Genomic DNA, 14,616 nt, shown 5'->3' on the forward strand with positions numbered 1-14,616 from the left:
TCAAGGTAAGGGAGGCTGGCTCTTGGCATAGCATAGTACTTATCTAGCACTGATAGACTTTTGGGGTGATTAATCTTCTCTTGGTTTTAGTTTATGAAAAATAAACTATTTCCTAAAGAAGAATGTGGGAGAGAGAGAGAAAGGAAAGGAGACATCAAATAGATCAAAGACAAATTCACTCTTTTGTTTTGAGCCATCTTCTTTCTCAACAATCAAAATTCTGAAGTTTTTTCAACCTGATGGACAAGGTTAAGAAAGACAAGGCTAAGGTTAATAGATAATTCACCAAATTGTTCCCTAATATCCAGCTTTCAGAGGCACGACTCTGGATTCAAACATTTGCTTCACTGCTTACTCTGATGTCCCTGGACGAGTCACTGAACCTCACTGAGAGTAAGTTCTTGCATCTCTAAAAATGAGAATAATAGAACCTTATGTGACACTCTCCTGCAAATCAATAAGAACAAGTCAAATGGACAAAAGATCTGACTAGGAAACAAGGCGCCATTACATTTATCAAGAACGTTTCAAATACGTTGGATATCAGAATTGCAAATTCAAGCAATGATGAGGTTTCATTTTAGACTAATCAGACAGGAAGAACTTAGAAAACTGGATAATTCCACTGCTAGCAGAGAGACGCAGAGATAGGGTTGCCTGTGCTGCTGGTGAGCCTTGGCCCGATTCTCAGCAGCCATTCTGGGGAGCAGTCAGACAGGTCCCTGTCGAAATGCAGGTAGACTGCTCACTGTGGCCTACCAAGGATGGATCCTGGGTGTGACTCTCATAGGAATTCTCACCCAGCTCTGTACGAAGCATAAGCGGAGACGGTCCTTGCTCTGCCATCCCTGGGAAATGGAGGGGTAAACCAGGCCGCAAGCACATAATAGAGCACTAGCCAGCTGTTGGAGGTAGTCGGATGGTGTACACAGGACAACACATAGAGATTTTTAAAATAGTGTTGAGTGAACAAAGAAAGAAACAAAATAAGACAATACCACAAACATAAGTTAGAATAAAGGCACATACAACAGCAATACACATTTTGCCGGTAGCACATACATGCAAAAGAGTGTGCACTGCACTCCTTAGAACTGCACCCCGTGAGGATGGGAGTGAGAATTTTGGCTACAGGCAAGGAGGAAAAGTAACTGAATAAATAACTTTAAAAGTAATTGAGGGGGTCAGGTGTGGTGACTCACGCCTGTAATCCCAGCACTTTGGGAGGCCAAGATGGAAGGATTGCTTGAGCCCAGGAGTTTGAGACCAGCCAGGGCAATATAGTGAGACCTCTCGTCTCTACAAAAAAAAAAAAAAAAAAAATTAATTTGCTGGGCATGGTTGTGTGTGCCTGCGGTCCCAGCTACTCAGGAGGCTGAAGTGGGAGAATCGCTTGAACCCAGAAAGTGGAGATTGCAATGAGCCCAGATGGTGCCACTGCACTCCAGTCTGGGCAACAGAGTAAGACCCTGTCTCCATAAATAAATAAATAAATGTAACTGAGACCACAAGTGTAAAAGAATTTTAGTATAGTGCATGGTACAAAGTAAATGCTGAAAGAATATTAGCTCATATTACCTCTTTCTTCTTCTTTCTTTAAAAATTAAAAAATAATAGTAAAATAGGTTGGGCGTGGTGGCTCAGCCTGTAATCCCAACACTTTGGGAGGCCAAGGTGGGAGGATCACTTGAAGCCAGGAGTTTGAGACCAGCATCGGCAACAAAGCGAGACCCCCGTCTCAAAAAATAAAATAAAATCAATTAACCAGGCGTGGTGGTGTGGTCCCAGCTACTTGGGAGGCCAAGGCATGAGGATCATTTGAGCTTAGTAGTTTGAGGGTGCAGTGAGTAGTTTGAGGTGCATGATCGCACCCCTGAACTCCAGCCTGGGCAACACAGCAAGACCTTGTCTCAAAATAAATTAATTAATTGTTTAATTAGAATAAAATGAAAATGGGGGGAACATATGGTACATTAACATTAGCATAGCCTTTGGAATCAGAGACGTTGTCAGCTATTCTATGAAACTGACCAAGATACCCAACTTCCCCCCCACTGCCCCCCGAGACAGAGTCTCACTCTGTTGCCCAGGCTGGAGTGCAGTGGTGCAATTTTAGCTCACTGCAACCTCCGCCTCCCAGGTTCAAGCAGTTCTCCCTGCCTCAGCCTCTGGAGTAGCTGGGATTACAAGTGCCCACCACCATGCCCAGCTAATTTTTGTACTTTTAGTAGAGACAGGGTTTTGCCAGGCTGGTCTCGAACTCCTGACCTTGGGTGATCTGCCCGCCTTAGCCTCCCAAAGTTTTGAGATTACAGGCGTGAGCCACAGTGCCCGGCAACATACTTAACTTTTTGCACTTCTGTTTTCTGATACTGAAAGGATGATAAGACCAATTGTAAGGCGTAGTTGTCTAGACAACTAAATTTAGATCATACTATATAGTATGTTCGTACTTTATTTTCCATCTCCCTTCACCCTAATATCTCCCCAAATTTGCTATAATTTGTAGAGTGTGGCTCTGTTTCCTAACTTTTGGCTGTGAGAGTCTCCTTCGCCCCACAATATCGTAATTATTTTTTCAGAACAGTCATTAAACACTGCATTGCCTCTGTCTGTTTGTTCCAAACTGTAGAAAAACCCTAGTCTTTTGGACATAATCATTTTATTTGACCTTTTCTGCAACTTATTCAGCTTCATTCTATCTTTCCAAAGGAGCACTTGATCAGTCCAAAGAAAACAGCATTCCAATCCATACTCTTGATTTGTTTATATTCTTAGCATAACTTCTCGGTTCTATTTTCTTTATGTTGTCCTGCATTCTGTATGCTTTTTCATCTTCCAGCACATATCAAGCCAACATCTTCAGGGAGTGGTCTGCTGGGACTGGTTTACCATGCCTCACTCAGGTGTCTCCTAGAACAAAATCACAATTTACCAAGCGCAGTAGGATGAGTCTAGACGAGATGCTGTCTTGTAGAGAAGGAATTCAACCAGAAGGTGGCACTATTGCAAAGCCAATCTAAATACATTGCTTTTTAAGATGCATTTTCTAGGATTTAATCACATACACAAAATAAATATTGAATCAAATTTCATATCAATAAAAGAATAAATAAATGTGTACTCCTGCTTATGATAACTATAGTGGAATTATAATTATAAAACTGAACATGTGTTTTAAAAGTTTACTATCAGGACAGCATGCTTCTTTACAATATGTAGATTTTCAGTTAACTATCAATTGTGGCCAGTTTTAAATATCACAGCCATCTAAGCAAAAAGGCAAACACTTTTCTGGCTCTCATCATGTGCTAGGGATAGTTCTAAATATTTTGTACAAAGTCATTTAATTTTTGCAGCATCCCTATGGAATTGGTATTATTGTTGGATTAGCATCTTTATTTTTTTTCTAGATGAGGAAACTGAGGCACAGAGAAGTTAAGTCACTGGCCCCAAGTCACAGAGCTGACAGGTGAGAGAGCCAGGACTCAAACCCATCCAGGCTAGCTCCACTCTGTGCACTTAACTACTGCAGTGTGCAACCTCTGAAAGTCAGAAGGAACTGCCAAGGTCATTATGTCTCATTCCCACTGGCAGCAGAAGCCCTTCCTTGGCTACTCTGACAGGACAGTGGAGGAATCCCACTCTTCAACATGAGCACACATCAGGGATCCATGGGCCAGATCACCCCCACCCACCGCCTCCACTCTGAGCAAGGCTCGATGTAACCTGCAAGACTGCTTCTCCCCTTTCCCTTCTAGCTCCACAGTAGACCACCTGCTGCCCATCATCATTCTCTTTCCTTCACTTATATTAGTGCCGCAAATGCAGCAATGCCTGTCTGAATCCCAGGTGTGATCTGAGTTTAATTCTCCATCACAGGGCCCTGTGTAAACCACTTTTAACTCTGGTATTAAAGTTAAAAGTCAAAACTATTAAGAATAACTATAACCACAAAACTTCGTTCATAGGTACACAATATAAAAATACACTCTGACATCAATAACGTAAGGTAGGGGTAGTAAACGTAGAGCTTTCACATGCAATTCAACTTAAGTTGTTATCTCGAAATAGGCTATTACAGCTCTGAGGCTCATGTGCAAGCCTCATGGCAACCACAGTTGCATTCCTATACACTCACAACAAGCTATCCAAAAAGGAAAGTAGGAAAACAATCCACATCTTTTTCAGGTTCTATTTAATGCCAAGCTTTTTTTTTTTTTTTTTTTTTTGGCATGTTTTTTGCACATTTTGTTGGTAATCGTGCTGTTTAAAATGGCCCCCAAATAGAAGTGCTGGCTAGCGTTCTTAAGCACAAGAAGACTATGATGTGCCCTTATGGAGAAAACACAGAGAAACTTCATTCAGGCATGAGTTCAGTGCTGTTGGCCGTGACTTCAATATTAATGAATCAAGAGTATGGTACATCCAGGAAAAGGAAGTGGAAATTCATCAGTCTGTATTCAAGGGCACTCCAGAAAGTGCTGGAGTTATGTCTACAGTGTATTATAAACCTGTGTGTATTAGTTCATTTTCACACTGCTATAAAGAACTACCTGAGACTGGGTAATTTATAAAGAAAAGAGGTTTAATTGACTCCCAGTTCCACGTAGCTGGGGAGGCCTCAGGAAACTTACAATCATGGTGGAAGGCTAAGAGGAAGCAAGGTGCGTCACACATGGTGGCAGGCAGTGGGGCAGGAAGAAATGCCACACTTTTAAACCATCACAACTCTTGAGAACTCACTACTGTCATAAGAACTGCGTGGAAGAAACTGCCCCTATGATTCAATTACCTCCCACCAGATCCCTCCCTCAACAATTTTTCCAAACAACTTTTATTTCCTCATAGTCTTCCCTAACCCTGCGGAACAAGAAGCTGCCATTGACTCAGTCCCAGGGTAAGGCTGATATCTTTTCTACTCCCTCAATATACATTTAAAAAAATGCCTGCTAAGTATTATGCAGGAAAAGGGTTGTATGAATTGTAATGAAGGGATTACAATTCAATATGAGATTTGGGTGGAGACACAGAGCCAAACCATATCACTATGGAAAACATGGATTGATGAGCTAACCACTGATTTAAAAAGCATGTGGACAGCATTGTTTCGAGGCTGAAAGCCAAAGACATTTATGTTATGTTCCTTAGGACAAGGAAAATGTTAAACCTTTCTCAGCTACTGGCTGGCTCACTCATTTCATTCAAAAGGCCAGATGGCATGAGATGTTGAACTTGCAGCTGAGGCAGGGTCTGCAGATCAAGAGGCTGAGGAAGAATTTTTAAAACCTCTGCTGGAGCAGGTGAGGTAGCAGGGCTGGAAAGGCCACTCTGATTGGGCTATGAGGTCGAAGTGCTCCCTTGGGACTCAGTTGGCCTACAAAGATGCTGGCCAGGTATCCTGCCTGCAATGCGTGCTCAGAGAGTGCCAGTGCCCAGCAGAGCTGACCAAGACAACCACAACAGTGCAGCTCGCCGTCTTCACCCACATGCCAGGCAGCTTGCTCTTCTTACTTGTCATTCTCCATCACTACACGGCCACCAGTAATCCCAAGAGGCGGGAGTATGAGTGGGGCTTCTCTGCCCAGGGTTCCAGGACACAGTCTGAGATGAGATGGAGGGTGTGAGGGGCTTTCGCACTTCATTTCACCCCTCTCCCCATCACAACATACAAAGCAACGCCACCTGGATTTTTCCAAACAACTTTTATTTCCTCATAGTCTTCCCTAACCTTGTGGAACAAGAAGCTGCCATTGGCTCAGTCCCAGGGTAAGGCTGATATCTTTTCTACTCCCTCAATATATATTTAAAAAATGCGTGCTAAGTATTATGCAGGAAAAGGGTCGTATGGAAGAGCAGGTTTTGAACACCAGTGAGGCTGGCTTGTTTTACAAGGAAGTTGGCAAATAAATCTACCTAACAGGGTGGCATTTCAGTTGACAAAAATGTTTCAGCCAGAAGCTCACAGGAACCTAATCCTGTATTTCCTAGCGTAGGAGCAATGGTTCAGTATTTGCTAATTCAATGTCTGCTACAACCTTATAGAATATAACTACCGTGACTAACAAGGATCACCCGTACCTCCCTGTCATGTTCAACTCAGGCATGTCCATGCTTTCACCAATGAAATGGAAGCAGAGGAGACATGTTTGACGTCCAGGCAGAGTGTTCAGAGCACTATATCCTTCACTATGCCCTGTTTTCCATTAACCACATGGTCGTCTAGCAATGTTCTAGTCTACAGCGTCTCCATGAGCCAGAGCCTGGACAGAAGATGTCAGGGAATAAATCAATGATGATCGTGCCGGAGAGAGAGAGCATGTGGTTTGGAGTCATTGCGATTTGGGGAGTCATTTTGATTACAACATAACCCAGGCTATCCTGATAGAGAAGGCTCCTGTATAATGCAGACAAAACATCATGTTGGCTCAGATGAAAATGTTAGCAGTGGAGGAGATGAAAAGTAATCAGATTCTGAGCGTTTTCTGAAGATCAAGCCAACAGGTTTTGAAGATGGATTGGATGGATGGCAAGAGAGTGAGGAGACAAGATTTTTGGACTGAGCAAACTAGAGAAGACAAGTAGTTAAGTTTGGAGCATGTAAAGTGTGATATTCTTATTAGACATCCAAGTGGAAATATCAAACAAGAGTTAGAATGTAGGAGAGAGGTCGAGCTGGAGACTCGCATTTTAGAATTTTCAGGTTGCTGATGGTACTCAGAGCCATGCAATTAGATTTCATCATCAAAGGCGTAAGTGTAGGCAGAAAAGAGAAGAGGTTCAAGGACTGAGTCCTAGATCATGCTGACATTCAGAGGTCAGAAAAAGAAAAAGAGGAACTAGCAAAGGAAGCTGAAGCCATGAAACAGGAAGACATGAGGAGAGAGCAGTGTTCTCAAAACCAAAGACAGTCTCTCGAGGAAGAAGCAGCACTCAACTGTGTCAAATGCAACGAACAATGGTCAAGTAAAAAGATGAGGCTCAGCTTTCAGAGTTAGCAGTGTGGAGGTCCTTGAACAGACAGTTCCAAAGGTGAACCTCATCCTAGTAGATTCTTAAGAAAATAAGAGGGGTTAAATTAGAGAAAACACAAGTCAAAAATGCACAAAGCTTAACCTTGTGCCATCTGGGAAGGGAGACAAGTTTACAGAGTCCAGCTCCAGTATCAAAAGCAGAGCAGAGAAGGTGCATTTGAAGAGGACAGGCAGGAAGCTGACAACTGGCACACTGCTCCATGGCATACAAATATCTTAGAGAAACTCCCCAGTTTTAGTTATCCATACGGTAGTGCTATACCAGAACTAAGTACAGCAAATAAATACAGTTTAGCTCAGTGTTCTCCAAACTTCCTGATGATGAGAATCACCCAGGATCTTTGTTTAAAACACAAATTATGATGCATCTCTACTAGAGCTGCTGATTCCATAGGTCTTAGGTGGAACCGAGGTAAACTGTATTTTTAACAAGAGTGCTGGGTGACTCAGATCTTTGGGCAGGTTTGGAGACACTAGTTGAGGAAATATTTTTCTTAGTATTCAAGTAATAGATATCTGCATCTGATTTTAAAGTGTGTATGGGGTCTCTGTGTGCATATGTAAATGTGAGTGTATTTTATGTATTGTATACTGTATACACACACGCATATATTATGTAATTTTGTTAAACATTTTGTTTTAAAAAATATGTATACAAAATCTTCAAGAAATCAATTAATAAAAAAGATTTTAATTATCTAATGTTTTATAAAGCCTCTTCTCTTTCCTTCCTACCTTCTCCCTATTCCTTTTATATTCCCCAAACCACCTCCAAAACACCCCAAAACAGCTTTATGAATTCAATGGGAATTGGCTCCTTCTAAATGAATACTTATAGTCAGTTTTAGAAGACTTCAGAGAATTCTCTCTGGCACCCCAAAATGTGACCATCCCAGTTCACATGAATACACACACAAAGTGATTTTTATAACCAATTCTCTATTTGTCATTATTTTATTAAAGAAAAAAGAATAGCGCCGCAAGATCAGACATGTCTGTTGTTTAAAAAATTAGATTCTAGAAACAGTATAAATGTATCTGTCCATAAAATATTTGACAAATTATAAAGTAAATTTTGATGATCTACCTCAAGAAAACAAGGTCCCTTTACTATATGGCTAGGCTGATTTTTAAAAACATTTCTTACAAACTAAGAAGTCCTCCTTTAAAAAAAATTGTGTACTTTAGTAAGTCTTAATTTGAGATGGTGTAAATCTGACCAGTTTTGGTTTTGTTTATTGAGTCTCTATTACATACAGCCACATTTTAATAATAGCAAATAGCAAATAGTTATTAGCACTATGGAAGCTATTTTTTCTCATTTAACTTTTTTTTTTTTTTTTTTTGAGAGAGAGAAAGTCTTGCCCTGTCACCCAGGCTGGAGTGCAGTGGCCCGATCTCTGCTCACTGCAACCTCCGCCTCCTGGACCCAAGCAATTCTCACGCCTCAATTTCCCGAGTAGCTGGGATTACACATGTGCACCATCACATCCATTTTTGTATTTTAAGTAGAGACAGGTTTCACCATATTGGCCAGGCTGGTCTTGAACTCCTGGCCTCAAGTGATCCGCCTGCCTCAGCCTCCCAAAGTGCTGGGATTTCAGGTGTGAGCCACCACGCCCGGCCTCATTTAACTCATATAACTTCCAGATTGATGACAGAGGAAGCAGAGGCCTTGCTAAAGGTCAGGTAGCTAATTAATGGCAGACCTAGACCTCGAAGACAAAACCCTTTAACTGGCCAACAACCCACTTCCTGTTGACTGAAACTATTGCCTGTCTCCACCCTATTGCTCCCCCTCACCACCTCACCCTCATCAAAGGGGCATAACAACACAGGGGAACCCAAAGTCTACACCCCCTAACCTACGACTTTCCAAAATCATGTCCGGAGCTTTCGCCGACACCGCAGGCTCCTTAGCGGCTAAGCGTGCGTGCGCCGGCTCCCTTGCCTCGGGTCAGCACCCCGGGGCTGAGGCCCCTGCAGCAGCCGCACCAAAATGTTTCATCCACAACTTTAAGTTTGGAAACTATCGTTTGCCCAGCGAAGGGTTCCCATTATTCCTGGCTTGCGGTCCATCTCCTTGCCCGTCGCTCGGGGAGTGATTCGGTCCGGGACAGCACGACTCTTTGCTTGGAGGCCTGCTGTTGCCTAAAAACCCCAAGCGCGGGCCTCTTCAAGACCCCAGGTTCGAGATCCGAACCCTCCAGTAATGTCCTCAGACTCCGCCCCCTTCACTGCAGCCCGGGCAATACTCGGGCCTAGCTCCTGAGAGCGGCGCCGTTGGCTTAGGTAGAAGCACGTGATTGGCCACCGCTCCTTGGCAGGCCGGGATTGGTGGGAGACGGGCCGACCCCGCCCCTCGCCCCCGCCTCCGGCCCGAGGCCGCACGGGTGTCCTCGCGCTGCTAGTCCGCGCGCATCCTCGCAGTTTGCCGCTTCCTCGTCCTCCATCCTGCGTCCATGGCCACCGCTGCGACTGAGGAGCCCTTCCCTTTTCACGGTCTCCTGCCGAAGAAGGAGACCAGAGCCGCCTCCTTCCTCTGCCGCTACCCGGAGTATGACGGGCCGGGGGTGCTCATCGCTGTCCTGGACACGGGGGTCGACCCGGGGGCTCCGGGCATGCAGGTGAGGCAGCCGCCGAGGGCCCGGGCGCGGGGGCGCGGGCGGCCGGGGACGCGGGTGGGGACACAGTCTTGGAGCCCGGCGGGCCAAAGCCCCACTCTGCGGCCGAGTCCGGGCCGGGGTGGGCAGAGGTCAGAGCCGGGCGCGGGAGGGACGGGCGCCCGTCAAGGGGACTCAACGGTGCACAGTGCCAGGGTCGCTGGGCGGGCGAGGGCCCGGACCCCAGGTTGGACCGTGTTCCCAGCTCAACAAAAGCAGCGTGCCCGGCGCGGCTGCCTGGGGGAGCCTGGGTCCCCCTTTGGCCCCACGGACTCCCCTTCCTTCTCGCTTCGGCGCTGCCAGGCCGGACCCCCCAGGCTCCTTCCCTCCACGCCGCCTTCCTCTGCATACCCCTGGTGCCTCGGACACCGGTCGCTGCCTGAGGTTTTTAAAGAGAATTTTACAGCTTTTATCATTGGGGTGGGGTGGAGACACCAGATAGGCAACTGACATGTGAGAACTTAATGTTTAGGGATCGGGAGATTTGGTTTGGGGAAGAATAGTTTGTCTTTAAGCACGAAAGCTGGGTTTCCAGAAGATAACCCAGTCCGCTTCCGGAATTGTTTCCTGTGGTAGTTTTGTGTATTCTATTTTTAAACGATCTTCTGCAGCGTATTTGCTTAGGGTCATTGAATCTTGTGGCTAGTCTTCGTTTACATAAGGAGAATTCAGTTAGGTTTGGTTTGGGCGAGCTTCTCAGACCTGATGAAATTATGCGACTTTTTTTTTTTTTTTTTTAAACCTGAAAACATACGACATTTTTAAAAAATTAGTTTTTTGCCTTAGGCAACTTTAAAATCTGTAGATTCAGTGTATCATACCAGAAGGTAGTTTTTTTGAAAGTATGTTGTCTCTCGTTAAAAGCATTCTGTTTAAAGTCTTTTAAAGTTTAACTTTTGTACATTTAGCCCTTTACTGAATTCCAGTAATAAAATTTCACCATTGTTCAAGATCCATCTCCCAGCATCCCTGACTAATCCTACTGTATGCTGATCTCTGGTTGATCAGCCCCTGGCTATCTTATCCTCCTTTCTACACTAAACACTCATCCTCCTCCCCACAATGTCCCTTCCCTTCTGGATCCTTTATCGTGCTTTCTGATTATTGAGGTAGCATTTTGGAAGTAACGAGGGGGAGTCTGGCCGAATCTGCTTAGAAACCCCTGGGAATCTTGATTTCTGGTGTGTGTTCTTCAGCACCACTCTGGAGTACAGCACACCTTTTATGAATCAGAAGAGGATCAGGTACTGAATTCCCTCCCGGTAACTGGAGTTGTATAATTGTCGTTGTATTAATAACTTAGACTTAAAACAATGACAGCTATCAACTCATTGAGGCTTTATGACAAAGTAGTAATGCTTTCCATTCTGCTGTGGAGTGTGTTTACTTTTTATAGGATAAGTGGGAGGAGAACAGCTGGGATAAGTGGTTCACTGGTTCTTTTGTCAGGATAATAAGAGGGTCAGGAAAGTTTGGAGAAGTGCTGCTTGGTAGAATTTGTTGGTAGAATTTCCAGATCTGTTTCTCACATTCTTCTGTTACTCTCCCTAAAGTAGCAATAATTTTCACTCCACAGCATTGTTGTGAAAATTGATTATAAGAGGACTAATTACATGTGACTTTTTAAAATGCTCAAGAAAAATATTAAACTATTTTGGCAATGATATTTTATTCTTTTATATATATATAATTTCAACTTTTATTTTAGATTCAGAAGGTGGAAGTACAGGTTTGTTACATGGGGATATTGCCTGATGTTGAGGTTTGGGGTGTGATTGATCCTGTCACCCAGGTAGTGAGCATGGTACCCAGTAGATAGCATTTCAGCCTTATTTCCTCCCCTTCCCTTTGGGATCCCCAGCGTCTGTTGTTCCCGTCTTTGTGTCCATGTGTACCCAATGTTTAGCTGCCACGATAAGTGAATAGAAGTTTACGCTGGATGTTTCATCACCAGCTATTTGGAGGGTAAATATATGTTAGATATTTGCATGTAATAAATATTCAGATAATAAAATATTGAAATAAAATGAAAGCATAACTCTTCTCTTTTAACAACCTTGACTCAGATATTGACCTAAACATAGCCAGTTAAAAGAAATTGGGTACGGTGGCTTGCAAACATGAGGATTTTTTTTTCCTGTACCTTTAACAGATTTATTTTGTAGATATATGTGTACATCATTAAGATTAGAAGATGGATAGAAAGAAAAAAGGAAGGAAAGAATGAAATAGGAGGAAGATGAGGCTGAATTGGCCATTTGGAAAGCCGGGTGGGATCTGAATAAAGGACTAGAGGCACAAGTGAAAACTTGGAAGAACACAGTGGGTTGTCTCAGTCTTTGGTGACTTCCTTGGGCCCAATTCTTTTGTGACAGCTGTGTGGGCATGATAAAGTGGAGGATGGGTGGCATGAGAAGAGTAGTAGTTACGTAAGTGATTTCATATTTCCTCAGCCGATATTCAGGCACCTACCAGGTGCCTAAGTTTGTGTTAAATGATACAATCTTGCAAACTGTCACTCTTACAGAGATTGACAAGGGTTATTGGGGGGATGGGGCAGGGATTGGGGGCAGCACTGGCCAGTAAGAGCTGGACTGGTCAGGTTTCACAGACCAGATGGAACTTGGACTAGACCAGAATATATATATGCAATAGCCAGGGGGTCTCCCTTCCACCAGTCTTGATCCATCCTTCACATTTCTAGAGTTAGATTCCTTAAAAAAACAAACCTTGTATTATACCCTCATGTAAAACAAAGCCATTTTGGAATCTCAATTGCTTTTGTGTAAAAATAAAAAAAAAATTGAATGGTATATATGAGGCCGTTTGCCATCCAACTCTGGCCTCCTTATGTAGCCTCAGTTCTCATCATTTCTTATGTCCATAGCCCCTTCATCCCCACCTTTCATCCTTTGCCTCCCCTTGAACATTTCACTCTTTCACTCACCTAGATGTTTCAGGTCTTTTTGCCAATACATGCCTTTGCATGTGGCGTTTCATCTTCCGTCAGGCTTCTACCATCCATCATCTGTAAACTCCTGCTTCATCCTTTAAGATCCAGTCGGGTCTTGACACCATTATGTTTTGGAAAATCGACTGATTTAATTCTCCCCCTCCCCCACCTCGTATTTATGTGTGTGTTTGCCATTGTGTTAGGGCCTGCAGCTTCAGAGGTGAGTAAGGCCCAGTCCCTCCTGAGAGTTATTTAGGCTTTTTGTCTCTTTGCTGTTACAGCAATTTGCTCAGATCCCCTTAATAGCACCTGAAATATGTATTTTAGTATTTCTGTTTAGTTAACTTTTTCCTGGTTAACTTAAAAATCTTTGAAAGCATGTATCAAAATTGTATGAAATGTGCTTGTAATGTTAAATGTTTTTGTTGAATGGAAAAAATATATATGGGCATAATGAAGGAATATAATTTCCTCATGGAGGGAAAAAAAAGGTTTGAGGAGGTTATGAGTAGTTTCATAAAACTCTATTTTTACATTCACTAAAATTTTATTACCTTTCAGTTAGCTTTCCCTCATTCCCCCCAAGCTGGGTTTTGTGTTCTTACATGTTTTTATATGCTTTCATAGATGTGTCCTAACCTTTTTTTTTTTTTTTCCCTCAAAGACAGGGTCTCACTGTGTCACCCAGGCTGGAGTACAGTGGCACAGTGGCAGGATCACCGCTCATATCAGCCTCAAACTCCTGGGTTTAAGCAAGCCTCCTGCCTCAGCCTCTGCAGTAGCTGGGACCATAAGCATGTGCCACCATACCTAGGTAATTTTTTAATTTTTTTGTAGAGACAGGGTCTCACCGTGTTACCCAGACTGGCCTGACCTCTATTATGTATTGTCCTGTTTTGTCATCATCTCTCTACTTACTTTTTCTTTCCAACTGATAGTAACCTTTCCAAAAGCAAAGATTGTCTTATTTATATTAATCATTATATTCTCAGAATAAAAGTCACTGGTTAATATTTACTAAATCTTTATTTGCTTAAAAGAATATTTTCAGTACCTTTCCTGAAATTTTAAGTCAATTCATTAACTTTGTGTTGTTTATGATAGATTGCAAACTTCCCGCCATTTGTTCTGGTCCTCTCTGCAAATGTTTGACAAATCTTCCAACCTTCACTAACTCCTCTACCTTAATAGTTACATTGCAGACATACACTAACTTAGATTCTTGACATTTTGGGAAGATCTTTGGACAATTTCTGTTTCATCCAGCCAACATAGCCCAGTAAGCATTTCCCAGTCTCCCACCCCAGGACCCAGGATTTAATACCGAAGCTCTTACCGATACTAACTGCCCATGCTTTCAATCCCTCTTTCCCATGTGAAACCTCCCCCTTCTCAGAGATGAGGGATATAGTTCCATTGTTAGCAGTTCGCCTTCCTCCTTTCCTTTACTTCTCCCAAAACACCATGGCAAATCCTCAGGGGGTTTGTCTTTTTAAAACCCTCCTCTCACCCTACATGTCTGTTTTTGTCTTTTTATGTCTAGTGAAGTGGTTTTCTTTATCTGATATTAAAGTAAGAAATTCATGGATAGGATAATTGCATGTATAATAATTTGTAATGAAAATTTGTGTGTGTAGGAGAGAGATCCTTGTAAGTAAAGCATGTGGAAGCAGGTGACAAATAAGCCATTAAATCCCATTAGGCTTTTTTCTTTGCTCATATATTGATAATGAGGTTTCTAATGAGAGAGATGTATCTGACTTGTTAGTGCTCTCTTGTTATTCTTGATCTCAAGTCACTCAGGTTTGCTTATTGAGGTGAAGATAGGTGATTTGGGTTCTTAGTGTTACTGTGTATCTTTCAAATTCCATATTGGAATACATTTTAAAATAGGCTATTTTCTTATATGATTAGTACATGACCTAGCTAGTTTTAATTTTATAAAGTAGTATCAACTTTATTTTGT

At 42.8% G+C, this 14,616-nt stretch overlaps 2 protein-coding genes across 9 annotated transcripts in view; one reads left to right on the forward strand and one right to left on the reverse strand.

Annotated features, from left to right (window-relative positions):
- The window catches only part of LOC134732631 (uncharacterized), a 472,983-nt gene that overhangs the window by 43,474 nt on the left and 414,893 nt on the right, over positions 1 to 14,616 (reverse strand). The gene's annotated exons all lie outside the window — the stretch shown is intronic.
- Positions 9,363 to 14,616, forward strand: part of LOC129463457 (tripeptidyl-peptidase 2-like) — a 76,453-nt gene continuing 71,199 nt past the window's right edge. For 3 of the 8 annotated variants that reach the window (XM_063618982.1, XM_063618983.1, XM_063618980.1), the window contains exon 1: positions 9,366 to 9,661. In XM_063618982.1, the coding sequence (XP_063475052.1) occupies positions 9,497 to 9,661 (165 nt within the window). In that variant the 5' untranslated portion in view covers positions 9,366 to 9,496. Of the gene's footprint in view, positions 9,662 to 14,616 lie in introns of all 8 variants that reach the window. The other 5 variants (XR_010115972.1, XR_010115971.1, XR_010115970.1 and 2 more) reach the window with 3 other exon arrangements.

The sequence above is a fragment of the Symphalangus syndactylus genome, chromosome 15 (assembly GCF_028878055.3).
Source record: "Symphalangus syndactylus isolate Jambi chromosome 15, NHGRI_mSymSyn1-v2.1_pri, whole genome shotgun sequence".
Taxonomy (NCBI): domain Eukaryota; kingdom Metazoa; phylum Chordata; class Mammalia; order Primates; family Hylobatidae; genus Symphalangus; species Symphalangus syndactylus.